The sequence below is a fragment of the Bidens hawaiensis genome, unplaced genomic scaffold, assembly GCF_021521415.1.
Source record: "Bidens hawaiensis isolate Kalapana, Puna unplaced genomic scaffold, B.hawaiensis_p1.1 tig00046258_1, whole genome shotgun sequence".
NCBI classification, from domain to species: domain Eukaryota; kingdom Viridiplantae; phylum Streptophyta; class Magnoliopsida; order Asterales; family Asteraceae; genus Bidens; species Bidens hawaiensis.
The window spans coordinates 33,481-51,715 of NW_027505979.1; the positions used below are offsets into that span (position 1 = coordinate 33,481).

The 18,235-nt window shown below is 37.0% G+C and overlaps 2 protein-coding genes across 2 annotated transcripts; both read right to left on the bottom strand.

The window, feature by feature from the left end:
- On the bottom strand, positions 1 to 2,755 carry LOC143616228 (protein KINESIN LIGHT CHAIN-RELATED 2-like). The gene is made up of 2 exons (XM_077089118.1): positions 1,969 to 2,755; positions 1 to 1,094 (listed from the first exon to the last, which is right to left on the bottom strand). The coding sequence occupies exons 1-2, from the start codon at positions 2,721 to 2,723 to the stop codon at positions 11 to 13; spliced, it is 1,839 nt and encodes a 612-aa protein (XP_076945233.1). The 5' UTR covers positions 2,724 to 2,755; the 3' UTR covers positions 1 to 10.
- A 2,167-nt stretch (positions 2,756 to 4,922) lies between these two features.
- On the bottom strand, positions 4,923 to 11,307 carry LOC143616227 (protein farnesyltransferase subunit beta-like). Its single transcript, XM_077089117.1, has 14 exons — positions 11,079 to 11,307; positions 10,669 to 10,755; positions 8,120 to 8,225; positions 7,966 to 8,001; positions 7,700 to 7,782; positions 7,562 to 7,615; positions 7,419 to 7,470; positions 7,250 to 7,314; positions 7,105 to 7,161; positions 6,833 to 6,905; positions 6,265 to 6,351; positions 6,085 to 6,184; positions 5,438 to 5,550; positions 4,923 to 5,350 (listed from the first exon to the last, which is right to left on the bottom strand). The coding sequence occupies exons 1-14, from the start codon at positions 11,300 to 11,302 to the stop codon at positions 5,099 to 5,101; spliced, it is 1,389 nt and encodes a 462-aa protein (XP_076945232.1). The 5' UTR covers positions 11,303 to 11,307; the 3' UTR covers positions 4,923 to 5,098.
- Between the last annotated feature and the right edge of the window lie 6,928 nt (positions 11,308 to 18,235).

Consider the following 18,235-nt stretch of genomic DNA (forward strand, 5'->3'; position numbering starts at 1 on the left):
AGTCATTAACTCAACCAACAAGCAAAAACTGAAGTGACAAACTTTTACTCCTTCTCTCTTTACCAGCATCCTTTAACAACTGCCTTAACCTCAATCTTTCATCATCCACATCAGCACTTGCAGTTCCTAATTTACCCTCTCTTAACCTCACAACATACTCCAACATCTCTATAGCATCCTCCCACCTCCCCATTGCATCATAAGTCCCAGCAATATTACTACAAACCGCAACCGTATTCGCATCAAAATCGCCATATTCTACCTCCATCACACCCTTAGCCTCCTCAAACACATCTGCTGCCTCTTGTAACATCCCAAGTTGCACACAAACCACTCCCATTTGGTTCAAAACTATCCCGAACAAACCCGACTTTTTTTCCGACACCGCTCTTAGTTTTGTCACCGCGCCTTTTAAATACCTATACGAATTTTCGTAACTCCCTATCGTGTAATACAACACCCCCATTTGAGCCTCCACGCCTGCGATAGTGCTTAGTTGACTTTCGTCTTGACCCAAAACTTTTAATGCTCTTTTTAGTAATTTTATAGATGAACTAAGATCACTCATCAACTCGTATATCCCCGCTACTTCGATAAACCCGTTGCCTATATCGTCCTTCAAACTACCCGACGTCGGGTTTTCGTATATTCGTAACGTGTTTAAGCAGTATGATTTCGATTCGGTGAACCTTCCCATTTTGTAACAAAGCTCCGCTAAGCGAACGAAGACTGACGCCACCGACGGGTGGTTGTCGCCTTTCGTGTTCTTGAACGCGTTTAACGCTTTTTCGAATGTGGAAACCGCTTCGTTGTAACGGGATAATGATAAGTAAGTTTCGCCTATGCATATATCGACGGCTGCAACGTCGTAGCTTTGACCGGCTGCAGCCATGTTGACTCTGGCTAACATATAATGTTCAAGCGCAGCCTCATACTCGCAATTAGCATCGCATGCCAGACCCATGAGCCAGTGGTCTGCGGCTGCTTCTACGGACGCGGTTGACCCGTTTGACTTATGTATGTCAAGAGCCATTTGACATAACTTTTTAGCTTCATCAAATTCAAGTGCTTGAATATGAGCTTCAGCTACATACCTACAAGTAGGACTGTCACTTTTACCCGAAACCCAACCCGAGAAAACACGTACCCGAACTAACCCGAACTAACCCGAACCCGAGAAAAGACTAACCCGAACCCGAACCGAAGTAATTCGGGTTGGTTCTCGGGTTTGATTTATAAGTTTTGGGTCAACCCGAAAAACCAGACCCGAAAAATCCGAACCCGAGAAAAGACTAACCCGAACCCGAACCAAAGTAATTCGGGTTGGTTCTTGGGTTTGATTTATAAGTTCCGGGTCAACCCGAATAACCCGACCCAAAAAACCCGAACCCGAGAAAAGACTAATCCGATCCCGAACCCAAACCGAAGTAATTCGGGTTGGTTCTCGGGTTTGATTTATAAGTTTCGGGTCAACCCGAATAACCCGAATAAACTTTTTGTTTTGAAATTAAATATATTTTTAGTTATAATATAGGCTTAGTCCTAGTCACTAACGTTATCAGAATATAGTCCTAATCGATTGTTGTCATTACAACTATTATAGATCAATTGTTTATTGTTATTTATGTTTTCCGTTTATTACTTATAACAACCAAATCACGCCCGATTGAAGACGATTATGGTTTGAGTTAGTACCCTTTTTCTGGATTGTTTTATCACGTTATGTTGGTTTATTATTTGATTATTTGCTTACGAGCAAAGAATAATATGTTATTTTAATTTTAGCATTGTAGTTTTTTAAATTTGTTTGTTTTTTGTGTTGTTTTCTAGGATACCCGAAACCCGATTAACCCAACCCGAAAAAACCCGAACCGGAAAAACCCGCGAGAGATTCGGGTTGCGTTTCAAGTCAAGATTTAAAACTTTGAAACCAGAAAAACCCGACACCCGAAAAACGAACACCCCTACCTACAAGTTTCTCCGAAACGTGGATCGGTTCCACCCAACGCGTGTTTCTGAACTCCCAACCCGGCTTTGTAACACAATATCGAATTCTCTATAAACCCGAGCATTGCGTACGTGTCACCTAATTGCATACACCCTGAGAATTTAGCTAGCAAGTGTTTACGCGTTTCACCCACGCCTGCTATCTCGATAGCCCGTTCTAAAACAGGTATCGCTTCGTTGTACTCGCCTAAACTACAATGCAAGGCTGCTACAATGTGTAAACACATTATATACTCCAAACTCGGTTTTTTAAACCGACTGCTTTCAAATGCTTTCATTGCTCTTATACCCAACTCAAGAGCCTTGTTCGGGTTTTCACCCGACGATAACATCCCCTTGGTTTGTGTAAGCAAGTAAGACGCCAAGTACGAATCATTTTCTCGCCCCGTGGATGTCTGGCCCTGCGTTTTTTTCGCTACTTTGTTATTAACCGAACCAAATCTTGTTTTTTTATTTGTGGTATTTTTTTGGTTACTGCGGGTTGATGGTTTTACAGCTGATGTGTTGGAGTGACCTATGGTGTGAAAATCGAATGCATCGCGATACAACTGCTCGTAGCTGTTTGCAGCTAGAGGGCTGGCTTGATCTAAGTCAATTATGTTGTTGTCGAGTTCTTTTGTGGTTAATGGACTGCTTGGTGGTGTTGTGATGGACAAGTTTTTGTGAGGCAGTGATAGGTTGCGAAGTGATTTTGATTGTAAGCCGGATTTCGACATGTTTATTCGTCGAATGCGCGTGGCTAGAATATTACTCTGTCGCAAGCGAACGATTATTGTATCAGTATCAGTATCAACAATCGAAATAAAAAATATGGCATGATCAAATATAGAATAACATGTTGTGTTTAACATAGAGCAACTTGGACACTTTTTAATCATTACTCGACAAAATTTTTAACCAACTAGATTCTACCACCTGTCCCAGAAAAATATCGCCAGAATTCCAAAAAAATGTCGCCGGAATCCAAAAAAAAAATCGACGAAAGCCAAAAAATCTAGTCGGAATTCAAAAAATATTATCGAACGCCAAAATAAATCTCGTTGGACGCCTTAAAACCCTGTCGGCTCAGACAACTTCTTTTAACACAAAATCCAAGTTTATTAAGCGTGACAAAATCTTGTTGGTTGAAAATCTCGTCAGCTAATGATTAAAAGGTGTGCGGGGTCGCTATGTGTGGAAGTTTTGAGGAAAAGTTTGTCAAATGGACATTTTGTTTACTTTGACAAGTCAAATAGACATTTTGGTCATTTTTTTGCGGCTTGTGAACCACGTAAATCCTTGTGTCTCGTGTTCATTTATTTTTGAATTTTGACCGTGTTTTGCATTACCGATATCCTAACATAACATAGACACGACCTAAGTTTGCAATTTGCAAACACCGGCATCCAAAAAAATTCGTCGGAATTGAAAAAATATTATCAGACGCCAAAATAAATCCGTCGGACACCAAAAAAACCTCGTCAGCTTATACATCTTCTTTTAACAAAATATCCAAATTTATGACGCATGGCATAATCTCGTTGGTTGAAAATCTTGTCAGCTAATGATTAAAAAGTGTGCAGGTCGACGAGACTGTGGTTGGAAGTTTTGGGAAAAAGTTGGTCAAATGGACATTTTGTCTACTTTGACCGGTCAAATAGACATTTTGGTCATTTTTTGCAGCACGTAAATACTTGTGTCTCGTGTTTGTTTATTTTCAGCATTTTGACCGTGTTTTGCATAACCAAGATCCTAATATAGACACAACCTACGTTTGCAATTTGCAAATACGAATCCTAATCAACGTAAATTTAACCGAATTCAATACGAACCTTAATATCTCACTCAAATAACAGTCTCTGATCGCCTCCTTGCGTAAATCTACAACCAAACACCGAAACCAAAATCTAGAGCGAGAAACGAATGCAAGAAACGGTTGTTGATTCGCAAATTAATGACGAGGAGGACGAGAGGAGGGATGTTAGACGACAACCACCGTCCCCGGCCTCCGCAACGGCGAGTAACGACTTTTCGCGCTCTTTATTTCTTTCTCAATCGTTTGTATTCGGTTGGCAGGTATTTCCCTTTATACAAATGTTTGTAGAGAAATGACCGTTGGTTTTAAAAATCCATAAATATAAAAATTAAATATACAAATATTGTTTGACCACAAATTTAGTTGGTGGTTTATGGTTAATCCCCTACAACCAAATTTATAATGACCAATGAGATTATAAATAAATTTTATAAAAGTAGGTGAGAATGTATATATTGGTACAACTTTTATCAATAGTGTTTTTTCCGAGTTAACCTTTGATCGGGTTCCTTGACACTTCAGATCTGACTTGAAAACTCCTTGTAAATGGAAATCTCAACAACCAAGTATTTACTTTATATTATGTATATACTAAACTACACACCTACAAATTTTACTTCATTTACATCAATTTGAGTTGAAGACACGCCAATTGATATTAAAATTTGTAACACCAATAACACGTGAACTATGTATCCGAAATTGTTTGTGATTGTACCGCTTTATATGAGAGCATGAGCAACGCCCCGTTGTGGGTGCCCTCGTTGGTTGATGTAGCTATCTAAGACCATTTTGGTTTTAGGGAACGGTGTTAGAAGCGTGAGGGTTTAATTTTTTTTATATTAATAACCCTATAAATTTTAATTTGTCATTTTTAATTATGATTTTAACTATATAAACAAAATATCATGTAACAATTAAACTTCAATATAAAATATTATTATATATTTATATACACAATGTAATTAAAAAATAAACAGTTGGTTATTATAATAATTGAATTGGTCACTAGAAATAGAAAATGCTTGTTTTTAAATATATACTAGACATTTTTTAAAAACAGTTTTATTGTTAGTTGAATACCTGAGTAGACATCCTTTAACATTGAAGTTGAATATGAATCTTTTGCATTCATGATACAAAAAAAACATCAGACCATTTACACCACTTTATAAGACCACAACATTTAAAAAATGCTGCAACACAAAACGAAAACCAAATCAAAAAAATTATTCATAAAATGTAATGCCTTAACGTTACGACACTTAAAACTACTAAAAAAACAAATCAATGAGATCATTCATGCTTCAATGCCGGTGCGTTGCTAAAGAACTCGTGTGCCTCGTTGTACTGGTCCAACACTATATTGTAAAGAGGGTTGACCGGTTCCAAGAGATTAGAATACGGACCCAACACCGAGCTAGGTAAGGGTACAGAATCAGCATCGTTGGACCAACTATACTGAGCCACGGCTAACCCGCTAAGACAATAGCATGTGTGATAGTGATCTCTACTTTTCCCTGGTTTGTCTCTAAAACCTCCCTCCACCTATATTGTTATCAATAGTTAAAACACCCTAAAATATCATGCTTGACTTTCAAGGTCAAACCTAGTAATTTTCAAATTCAAATTTACCTGTGAGCACAAAAGAATATATTGCTGCAAGGCCTGGCTCTGAAAAAGAGGCCCGGTTTCTGTACGTCTTCTGATTGGAATATCTACTTCATCGTCACTATGTTTTTCTGAACCTAAACGCATACATATATTAAAATGTAAGTACATTACACAGGGTTCATGTGCTTTAGTCCACACCTATCTTTTTTCTTTCATAAACGGTCCATGTTTAAAATGACCATTATGCCCTTTTCAAAAGTTACATTTTAACCCTTTTACTATTTTACTCTTTCAAAATTAACAGTTACCCAGGATGTTTAGCATTATTTTTATTATTACTAATATTATAATAGTTATAACAATAATATAATAACAGTAATAATAATAAGTTTAATAACACTAATAATAATAATGTAAATATCAGGGGTTAGACTGTTAATTTTAAAAGAGTAAAATAGCAAAGGGGTTAAAGTGTAACTTTTGCAAAGCACAAAATAGTCATTTTACCAGACCCAAGAACCGCTTATAAAAGAAAAAAGGTTGGTGGGGACTAACCATGCAATTTTTAAAATTAGGGACGAAATCCAAAATTTAGCTTAAACTACAAAAGACTATCAGTATAATTTACTCTAAAAATAAATAAAAATATACATTAAAAGTTGGCTTACCTTCCTCCTGATCAGAGGAAACTTCTTTATCATCGGACAAATCCGATGACGTGGAAGCAGCCGGTGTGTATAATTTTTGTAACAAAGCAGCAGCTCCACCCTGGTCAATGTGAATTACACTATTTAAACTGAAAGTCAAGCATAATCATTGGCTGTACGCAACAAGAATATTTTTTAAACCTGCCAGAAGGAATAACAACCGTCAACTAACTTATTTGTCCTTCCTTGAAATCCACCTTCAACTCCCTGTCTGAAAACCAACCAATCCTATTTCAAGAAACAATAAGTTTTGTCATCAACTAGCAAAATTTAGCCAGCTAGTTATGGTAAGTTGTTTCTGAAAATCGAAACGTAGATATAAAAAAAATAAAATTCGCAACGATATATTCAGAAAGCACAAAAAAGTGACATCCTTGTAAAAACATACTTTCTCCGTTTTAACAAAGTTTGTACCGAAATGTCAAGAAAAAATAAATAAATGCAACCACATATTTACGACTTTTAAAAAGTTAACGAACGCAAGTTATTAGAAAAAATATATATTAAATGATAAAAATGGTTAAAAAGCGTACATTATTTATAGTATAAGGTGTGAAAATAAAACTTAAAAAAGTTATTAGAAATTTTTACTGTTCAGTCTACTCTCAAAACCAACACATTTCACTGTTAATAGAATAATGTATCACTCATAAAAACAGCCACAATTAGAGTAATTAAGTTGACGTTGTGTGAGATTTGGTGGGCTTACGGTTAAACTAGCCAAGTCCAAACGCTTAACCTCGTTAATCAATATCATTGCGGCCAGCCCACAAAAGGTGTACCTAGCAATAAATGAGTAAAGCGTTAGGATTCTTTAGTGAAATTAAGTTTATAAAGCATACACTATGACTCGAATATAAACATATTATTCCATGGTTGAAAAAAGAACATTAAGCTTTAAATTTAGCATAGATGTGCAATTAAATGACAAAATTACTTATTAGATCTGACACAAATTTAACATGAAAGTATGAAACGTACCCACCGTGAGCTTCTGAGCCCGGTTCACCGGCAATTCCACCTTCATAAGTCTGACAGCTGCATGAAGTCAGTAAAGCTTGTTTATTATAACTTAACCTAAATGAAAATATCTAAAAGATGAAAAACTAAGTTGAACAAGACAGACCTTACGATGTAAGCTCCCACACCTCGAACAAGTTCCTCATCTATAATATTCAGAACACTTGCAACCTGTGCATGTATAAGTATTATGCTTTAGTCAAAAATCATCATCATCTTTGAAATAAACTTGTGTTATTACAGATCTATAAAAAGATAGATATTTGCTAACTTACAGAAATGGCAGTGTAACAAGCACGGACATCTATTTCACCACCTTCATGCATACTGAATGAATTGAATATACAGAAAGATTACTAATAGGATACAAAAATCCTTCAAAAGAATAAAGTTTAACTAAATTAAATCTATGTCACACCTGAAACCACCACTTGTATGCCTCATTCTTCGCAAAAATGAGTAGATCTTGCCTCTGGAAATGATAAGAGAGTAAATGAAATGTCATGAAAATGTCACCTAAAGTGATAAATGTATTTACAGCAGCACGAAAAATCACCTGTTAATTGATTTCAAAGATTTATGCCCGCCTAAAGTGATAAGTGCATTTACAGCAGCATAAGTTGTTGCAAGATGTGGCATCTGTCATTAATAGCAAATGTTAGCAGCTTTTAAACAAACATTAACTCAAAATGTTTCTATTATACATCATTCACTACAACAATGGCTACCATAAAGAAACTATAACTATTTTTAATATCCAATATGAATATGATACATTTTATATATTAATCAGTTAATAAACATGGCTGGAAATCCACTTGCCTGTCCGGGTCCTCCACCATATCCACCATGTTGATCCTGAGAGAAACATGAGATGAACAATTAGCAATTAAGTTATACAAGTCCAAGATGATATATCGTAAAAACTTTATAAAAACTTGGGTTGCAAACAAGAATGCAAAATCAAATTGTCAACCTGACACCGACTTATAAAGTCGATAACACTATTCTCCAAAGCAACATCCACAGACTCTCCCAATAAAGCAATTGAATGCAAAATCCAATAGCAAATCCATGGCCGACTGTAAAGAACCAACAATACGAGTGATGGTATAAGAAATAGTTCCTACAACTATAGTAAAATAGGGGAAAATTACCAAAATAGACATTTTGTCCAACTTTTTTTAAAAAATAGTCACCTATTTAGCCTGCCACTTCATAGTCATCCTCATTTTATACCAAACAGAATGCGCCACATCAGCCAAGTCAGCTAAACCTTAGCTGGCGCTTTTTGGACTGAGGCCCATGAAATGTATAACAGGTCCCACCTTCTGATCACTCCAAGAGTGACACGTGTCCACTCGTAGGCTAAATTAGTCTACGAATCGACCTCATTAGACCACAAGGCCACTAGATCAGTAGGCTAAATTTGCCTACCAAATAACAAGCTGGTTAGCCTACACTTTCTAATTTCAGATATTTAGCCTGTGAAGAAACACTAAGTGACCCGGTACAGATTATAGATAATCTGGGGGTTAAGTAATGTTTCCCACGAATGAGGTCTAGCTGAGAAGGCTGTTCTTCAGGAGACCTGCAAAACAAACACCGTAAGCTCGTCACTGAGAAGGGGGGGGGGGGTTCCTCCTTGTGACCACCCTCCGGCGTGAGAATCAGACTAGGTTGCTCTGAATATAAGTGTATATTAAGAGATTGCTAGATAACTGGATAGCAGATGATCTTACCATTCCAAGATGTTGGAGTATTTATAGCCGAAGGTAGGTTTTCTAGAAGGTACAGCCGGCTGAATAGTATTCCTGTTCAACCAACAGTGGATTACGCACAGGCCATACTGGTTGGTGGGTAGGTTACGGCCAACAGTAACAAAGTCGGCTGCACTATTCCACTAACTGTAGACTATGCACGTCCCACTGACTGTGGATTGTACGCAGGCCATGCTGGTTGGTGAATAGGTTACGGCCAACAGTAACACTATTCCACCAACTGTAGGCTGCGCATGCTCCACAGTAAGGGTTGGTGAGTAGGCAGCGGCTAATAGTGACCAACAGTACTAGAGGGTGCTCCTCCTCGCACTGTTGTCGGTGAGCTGTCACCCTGTGATTGGCTCATGGGCTGTTCTGGTCAGATCGTCTGTCCTATCCATACCTTGGTAGGTATGGTACAAAAGATCTTTCAGAATCAGACTGGCTCATTTGGGCGGGATTGTTCCCGCCTTGCTCATGCCTTCACGTGACTGCTGAAGTAGCTAGTGTCTTGTGCGTGTAGCCCTGCTGTCTGCGGGTAGCCTTCCCTGATGGCTTGTATCCGCAACTGCGGGAACAGGCGGGGTACTTCACCATTGGGAGGCTTTCCCTGCGTGTACAGCTTGCGTACTGCGCGTAAGATTCTATGAGCATGGTGGGTCCGGCGGGAGCAGATGGCCTTTGCGCAGACGTCCCTGTTCAAGGTGAGTCTTGCGGGACCAACTGGTCTCTGCTGGGACCTACCTCTTCAGCCTGCAATTTCAGAAAGCGTAGCCTAAGCCAGTATGTTATTTAGTAAGCTAATTTAGCCCACTGATCTACGTGGCAGTACGGGCTAAATTTAAGCGTCTATTTTGGAAAAAAGAAATATGGTCAAACTTGACTATTTTGGTAATTTTCCAGTAAAGTGAGCCAATGCCGTGATAAAACGGGAAAATTAGGTAAATAATTATAAGAAAGTGGAAAAGGTTGGTCGAATCTTGTGACAAAGCTCTAGATATTGATCAAATATGACAGTAAATCTGGAGAATTTCTTTAAAATACACAAATAGAGCAAGATATATGTCAAATCTAGAGATAATGCTCAAAAATTTGTTCATATGTCATAAAATTATGCACTTCAAGTTTACTTCTAGCAATTGATGATTGATATAAGCTAAAACGACCAGAATGTCCATTTGACAATTTGTTCATCTAACCAACATTTTCCAAAAGCTCAAACCACTTTTCAACTAATAATAAAAAGGTTATTAGAGCCAAACAAAATCTGCCACATGAGCCGCTAGTTTATTTTTCATATATTGGTGGAAGCTAGTTTTATATTGCCAGAAGCTACTAAGTGTTATATCATCAAAAGCTAGTTTTATATTGGTCGAAGCTAGTTTTGTATTGGCGGAAGCTCGTTTTATAATGGCGATTAGTAACTTTTTAGTAACTAGCAGCTCATAAAATTATTAAAAAAGAAATCAAAAAATAAAACCCTCGTATAAGAACACGTGGAATAATACGATTGGCTCTAAAAACCGTCAAATCAACTACACATTCTGGTGATCTTCCCTTGATATAAAGCATCAGATACATTCACAATTTAAGCAGTATAATTCAATGTCTATCACATTTTATTAGATACATAAACTTCAATCTCCTAGCATCATAACCTATCACTCCTACGTATACTATCAATCCACAATCTAATCAATTCAATATATATATACAGAGAGATATAATAATAATAATAATAATAATAATAATAATATATACTTACTTTGCATCCAATACGGAAAAGGACGGACCGAGATGCCGAAGACCTTTCTCCAGGTACTCTACATGACTATCCCGTTGAAGCTCTAACCTACTCACAAATCTAACATTATCACAATATCACATAAAATAATTAACCGAAAGTATTAAAATCAAGTGTATAAAAAGTTAGGGTTTCAAGTGTGTATTACATCAAGTGTATAAAAAGTTAGGGTTTCAAGTGAAATAATAATAATAATAATAATAATAATAATAATGGGGAAAGTTAACGTACGTAAACGTGTTAACCGTGAGAATCAAGTAGAGTTACTCTACTTTAGCTATATAATTACTCTACTTTAGCACATTAATTTCATTTGTATTTGATTCAAAGCCTAATAATAATAATAATAATAATAATAATAATAAACTTACATAGCTGCTTGAGATTTGGGCGGAATGTCACAGAGCATACGATATATGTGAAACACTTGACTCTCGAGTGTCCACTGGTCTTCTTGGCTTATTGTCGGCTTCCAGCCGTCAGCCGCCGCCGCCGATGATGATGACTCCATATCGGTGGTTTGACGCAACTGTTGGTTTGTGGGTTTTCCCCGGGACTTTTTGGTTATTATTACACGCTGCGTTTTTTTCCTCATCAAATTACTGAATTAGTGACTCAAAGTTTCAATCTCATTGGGTTTTTATTACGGGAGTCAATCGTGTCGGGTTGATGGAATGACGGGTTAATATGTTTCGGGTTTGTGGGTTAGCGTGTTGAGATTCTTCAACCCTGACTCAACCCAAATTTTTATTTGTGTCGGGTCATTTAAATTCGTGTCGTGTTCGAGTTGTGTTTCGGGTCAACCCATTTTACGTTCATCTACGAATACGTGTAATATATGTTGACTTAGTAATAACTTAAACAATTAATTACTCTTATTCATAAAAACTTGTTAATAATTTGTGATAAATGTAATTGTATTTTGTGTATGTATCTTTCATTCTCAATTAGCAAACTTAAATTCACATATTTAGCTCAGCAAACGAATGAAATTATCAAAGAATATATAGTTAGAACTAATAAAATGAAATTATTTGAAGTAAAATAGATAAAAGTAGCGTAAAAAGAAATTAGTTTTACTTTTAAAAGTTAACTGATTGTGAAAAAATTGATAAACTAATAATTTAACATTAAAATTTACATCTTCTCTCTAAAATAAAATATTAGCTTCTCTAAAATTGTTAAACGGGTGAACAGGTCAACCCACTTTTTAATGGGTCGGGTTTTGGTTGACCTTCTTAAGAAAACGGTCGTGTTAGTCGACCCGAAACCTATATTTGTTCGTGTCGGGTTTCGAGTCGTGTCAGGATTTGGCACCCCTAGTTTTTACCTAGGTAACATGGTTATTCGGTTATTCTTGTGGACATCATTTGATACCCAGTACCCATATTGATAAATTTAATATAGTAGTTGGTACTTACTTTCTCATAAATTCGGTAAATGTATTTTCAGTACTAGAATAATAGTAATGAACCGATACCATAAATTAAGGATGAGCTCGGCATTGATAATGTACCAAAAGTATTGATCCCAAAAAGGTGCCAAATAGGTCTTGGTGCCAAATAAGTCTTGGTACCAAAAGAGTTCGGTATAGTACACGCACGTTATTTGAAGGTGAATCAAACCATAATATTGGTACCATACTACCGAAAAGTGGGTTGGATATCGGTACCCAGTATCATTTGCTCACACCTATTATAAAGTATCGAGTTTTTTAATGAGTACCGGTACCAAGTACCATTTGCTCACCCCTACCCATATTGTATGGGTATGTACTTGTACTGAACATGTAACATACCAGTAAATTCGTTAACCACTTTTACAGAATTTAGCATGGGTATTTTTGTTGATATTACCGATCTCATCCTTAGTGAAAAGTTTGAATGATTTAGTTCGGTTCGGACATTTTTGGTTTTAACGATTTTGAACCTCCCTTCGAAATAAATATCATATGGTCACGTTTCACTTTAATTATAAAATCATGAAAAACTTATACAAAGAGGTTTGTAGGTGTAAATAAAAACACTAATAAAGGCAAACATATCCCCACCTAATATGCGTTAATATTTGTTGTTGGTTATGCCCAGCCCTAAAACCCATTCGTTAACAAGACTTGATAACAATAGGTAGACCCATCCGTTAATGAGCCTTGGCTCAACCGAGCCAATCGATCGGGTCTCAAGAACAATGGTTAAACCCATTCGAAAAATGAATTCCGGCCACTACTACCTTTCCCGACAATGCTCTATATCCTCCTGTAATTTGGTATTGTAACACCCCAAATTTTCGTTAAAATGATTTTGTACAGATTGTATTTAACATGATTTATGAATTCATTTATCGCTTTAAAACTTTGAGGTGGAATGGCAAATGGATGGAACTTGAAGGAGTTAGTTTGAAAATTTAATATATTAGCTTGTGGAGCAAGTTGCATGTAAACTAACCTCGAGGGACCTGATTGCAAATGTCTATCTCCATGCAATTTTAAAAACCCCATATCCCGTACAAGTTTTCGCCTCTCTACTGCAAGGATTATAACCGACCTCGTTTAGACGCTGGTGGTAATCAATTAGGTAAGAGTTAGTATGTTGCTAATTTATAATTGGTCATGATCGAACTTGTTCATTATTCGCACCGTCCCTGATTGCATGAGCCCGGCTCGGTTACTTTGATGGCCTGCTAAGAAAACGGTAAACCTTTACATAAGCATCGGTACAAATACTAAGATGCAAAAGAGACGGATCTCATCGGTTTGTGACGGTGTGATCTTTGGTCAATATAAGAGGCTCCGCTAAAGATCAAAACCAAACCAATTAATTAAGCATGGTGGTGGATTTTATATTTGTTCTCAAACCTCATGTGCATGCATGGAACCTTTGTGTATGTTTCCAAATATCATTTTCCATGCCATGCATGGAAATAGTAGGTGATTCTGAGTTCGGTTATCCGTCGGGCATAATACGGCTCATTCGCTTTAAAACTAGCCATGTTCGTGAATGTTGTTGACCATCAACAAATCCTTGGAGTAACTAGCTGATTATAGTACGTAGTAATGTGATACGGTATATTGTAGGTGTTTGTTCATCGCATGTTCGTTGCCCTTTTTTCTTTCAAGGGGGCTCATGCCTAGGATTTTTTGACTGTTGTGCCTATTGAAGGTCTTGGGCAACGGATGTCGCCAGTTGAATACAGAGTCATCCTTAAATACCGGCTTATGATTCCCCTTTTCCCTCCAGATGAATTATGCCTCATTTGTAAAAAACTTGTTTGGATAGATTCGGTGAGCATGCCCTCCACTGTAAGGAATTGCCGGGATTCAAGTATCGTCATGACTGGGTTAGAGATGTGTTATGAGATGTGCTTAGACGTGCCGGGATCTCAGCCAAGAAAGAGGCACCTGTTAACTTTTTGACTGATCCGCGTGAGGGAAGATCTACCCTGCGTCCTGCGGATGTTCTTGTGTTTGGCTGGGCAGGGGGTAAGCATGCGTGTGTTGACCTCACTGGGGTGTCCCCGTTGGTGGGGCTGAGAGACAGTGGTTTCGTACCGGGACAGGCGGTTTTGAGAGCGGAGTCTAGGAAGGTTGCTAAGCATGAGACATCGTGTTTGGAGAATCAGCAGGTGTTCATTCCATTTGCCTTCGACACTTTTGGATCCCTAGCTCCCGAGGCGGTTCGCTTCTTGGAGCGGGTGCAGAAGGTGGTCCACAGTGACTCGCAGAGCCCGAGGAACCAAGGATTATATTTAATAGAATAGGCTTTGCGATTCAAAAGGGGATAGCGGCGCAGCTTGTTGCTCGCTTACCCATTATCCAGATGTAGTTCGGTTTGTGTTATATATAAAATGTTTTAAATGCTTTTAATGATTTTAGGGCTGGTATATATATTTAAATGTTTTTACCAATATGCTTACTATGCATGAGCATTTAATGATAAACGAGCATGAAAATGGTTTACAAACATACATATTTTATCTATGTTTCATGTTAAGTAAACATGAGTTTTATATGATGAGTATGTACGATGATTGTTTATAAACAATATATATTGTTTCATGGAATTTTATATGGTTGTATGCATGATGTTATGTTTGATGTTTATGTTTTAACGACCGTGCACGGGTTGGGTCAACTAGAAGAAGTCCCTTCACAGGGCAAACGGAAGAAGTCCTCTCACGGGGCAACTAGAAGAAGTCCATTTAGATTGGCCTACGTTTATGAGTGTCAACTAAAGGGACGAGCGGGCTGGCAATTCGTGTCTTAACAGTTTTAACAAGTAAGAGGCGACGCGCGTGACACGAATATAAAACTTGAATATGACTCGTTTAACTACTTTATATGCCATGACTATAAGACAATTTTAAGTTTTGTGTACCAATAAGGGATAATGAGGAAGTATAGCCTACTAATTTCAATTGTTTAAGAAAATAAAAAAATCACAAACCGCACTTTTTTTTATTAACATGTCTTATTGTGTCTTTAACAGGTTAAGGAGCTAACAATACCATGTTGGTTATTGTTAACAATCGCACCCTTTCACATCCCCTTTGCATCGTTTCGATCCCTATAAACTATGTCAACTAGAATGGATATTGTGTGTGTTGTTCTCGGTTTCGTATCTTATGTTTAAATACATAATCAAGTTTGTTTATTATTTCATCATCATCATCGTACTCAGTAAATCCCACCGATAGCAAAGCTATGGTAGGGTTTGAGGAGAGTAAGATGTAGACAGCCTTACCTCTACCCCGAATGAATAGAGAGACTGCTTCCGGTGAGACCCCCGGCTCGATAGTAGTTTTGCATCAAGCCTTGGACATAAGGCACATAACACTCAACCACCGAGACATCAGCCGATTGGTGCGTGTACCCTTGTCTTTCGACTATCAGCGCCACCACATGATGTCTGATTAACCTTCCGCCACTTTTAACGTTATTTTCACGAGATTAGTAAAATAACGTCAAAATTAGTGCAATTTCACTTTTGCCCACCCGAGGATTCACACATATATACATTATATGGGCGCATCGCAAGCAGCGCGTTAATAGTTATAAATATATAGAAACTAATTACAGCTTGAACTTGAAAACAACTCACGAACCGTGGTTGACATTAGTATTAGAGTTCAAAACGAGCCGAGACTGGGCTCGACTCATTTACACCCCTATGTGGATGTGTGTTTAAGAGAGAACACAGGACCTACCATAATCCTAACACGGCCATTTCTTCGTTTAAGAGACGCATGAAATTCACCTTTTTTGTAATTTTGTTCAAGTAAATAAAACTTATCAGTGTTCTCAGTAGTAAGCGGTTTTACATTAGCCACCATTGAAGACATGTATTCAAAAGCAGCAGAAGCTTTAATGTCATGGAGATCAGAATGCAGTAGCCAAAAGATACTCGATACTTGAGCATGGCTCCGAAGATTGCTTAAAAGGCAAGCAACTGAAGACACAGACGTGTGTCTTATCATCTTGCTCAATGAGTCAATGGCAAGTGAGAACCGATTTTTACAGTCTCCAACAAGTTCTTTTCCTAGTGCAAGAATCAGAGAGAACAAACCATCCAAGTTTCTAACATCTTTGCAGATGTTAACATTAATTTTAGCTTCTGTTAATGGGGCCCCATGATCCTTAAGTTTGTTTATTATTTGTGTTTTTTAAATATATTTTGTGTTATTATATGAATCATGAAAAACTCTCCAATATCATTGGGAATACTATCGAGCAACAATAATATCAAAGCACGATTTGATGGAGAAGGCAGTGACGGACATGATGATGAACGAATGAATAGAATCATTCATAGATTAAATTATGTGACAAGTTGAAAAAATGTTTGTATTTTGGAATGATTTGAGTAGTCAAGATTTTAATGTAACATTTGAGGGGACGTGTGTCTTAAGACGCGGTAAATTTTTATGAAAATTATTTTATTTATTTTTAAGTGAATTGCGGTTTTTGTCCCTGTAATTTGTTCAAATCTGCGGTTTTAGTCCAATTGTTTCAAAATTGCGATTTTATTCCCTGTAGTTTCATTTCACTTGCAATTAAACCCGAATTCACTAATCTCGTTAAGTCTGGTCGTTAAAACCATCAACATGCCATTCACGTGAGGGGCAGTTTTGTCCTTTTTTTTCCCAAATACACCACAACCCATCACGTAAGGGGGCTTGCGAATTAGAACAGAAATTTATTTGGGGAGAAAAAAGACAAAGTTCGCCCTCACGTGAGGAGCACGCTGATGGGTTTAACGACCAGACTTAACGGGGGTAATGAAATCGGGTTTAATTGCAAGTGAAAGGAAACCACAGAGACAAAAATCGCAAATTTGAAACTATCGGACTAAAACCGCAGATTTGAACAAACCACAGGAACGAAAATCGTAGTTTACTCTTTATTTTTTGTTGACAAGAAATAATGAAAAATACTTAAATATTATTGTTGGATAGATAAACCACATATGAAAATGAAAAGGGCACATTAGAAGCCTATTTTGTAGGCTCCTAATGATCATATGTGCAAAAAGTATCCAAGAAGAAGTCTATGATAACGTTAAAATAAAAATTCGTGGTAAGAAGCCAACTACCATTGGTTCAATGGAAACATGTGTTGCATTCATTGATATGTTACAAACTCACAATCGTGTAATAAATATAAAGGACTCACTTAGAAAGGATGTCGTGAGACTTGTCAAGTTTTTGGTTAGTGATCGTATCAAGCAACCAAATGACAAAAATATATCTACCTGAAAAACGAAATATATTTTGAGATTTAACTCTTGTATTTCTACTTATTTATGGAGGAAAAGGCTAATATAAAATTGGCTTCAAGAAATGATAAGTGACCCGATACATCTATACAAGTTACTTTGATTTATTAGTTTGGGTTACAATCTTTAAATATATATTGTGCTTAGGTTTTTTTTTACAATCTTGTATTGAATCATTAAGATATGTTTCTTAAACTTAACTATTAGGATGTGTCTTTTTAGTGAACCAAACACACTCTATATCTGATCGATTCAGATGTGGCTTCTTAATGAAATTATTAAAAGGCTACCAAACAACCCTAATCCAATAAAAACTGAAAAGCTATTATTAGTATATACAACTATAACAAAATACAAATTCTCAACTAGCACACCCTCGTTTTCTTCTAATATATTGACGCACAAAAGAAAACTGTAAGCAGGTTGATAAAGACTTGTCAATGCTCTCATTCATTGAGTCTTGAAATGACCCACCCTCACCTTAAATAAGTTTCAAATTCTTTTCTCATATTCCAGCCATCTTAATTTTGAGAGAGGATGTATTTGCTATCACTGTATTTTTATGTATTTTTATTTTGGTCAAACCTCAGGTATGAAAATGAAACTTAATTCATTAATGAATAAAATCCACACTATGTTATAACCCTCTTGACAAAATGGTTTTGACCCATGATTCATGAATAGCTAGAATGAATGAGATGAGAGATTAGAAATTAGGAGAAATGTAAGCTTGACACCTAAGTTTCAACATTTTCTTT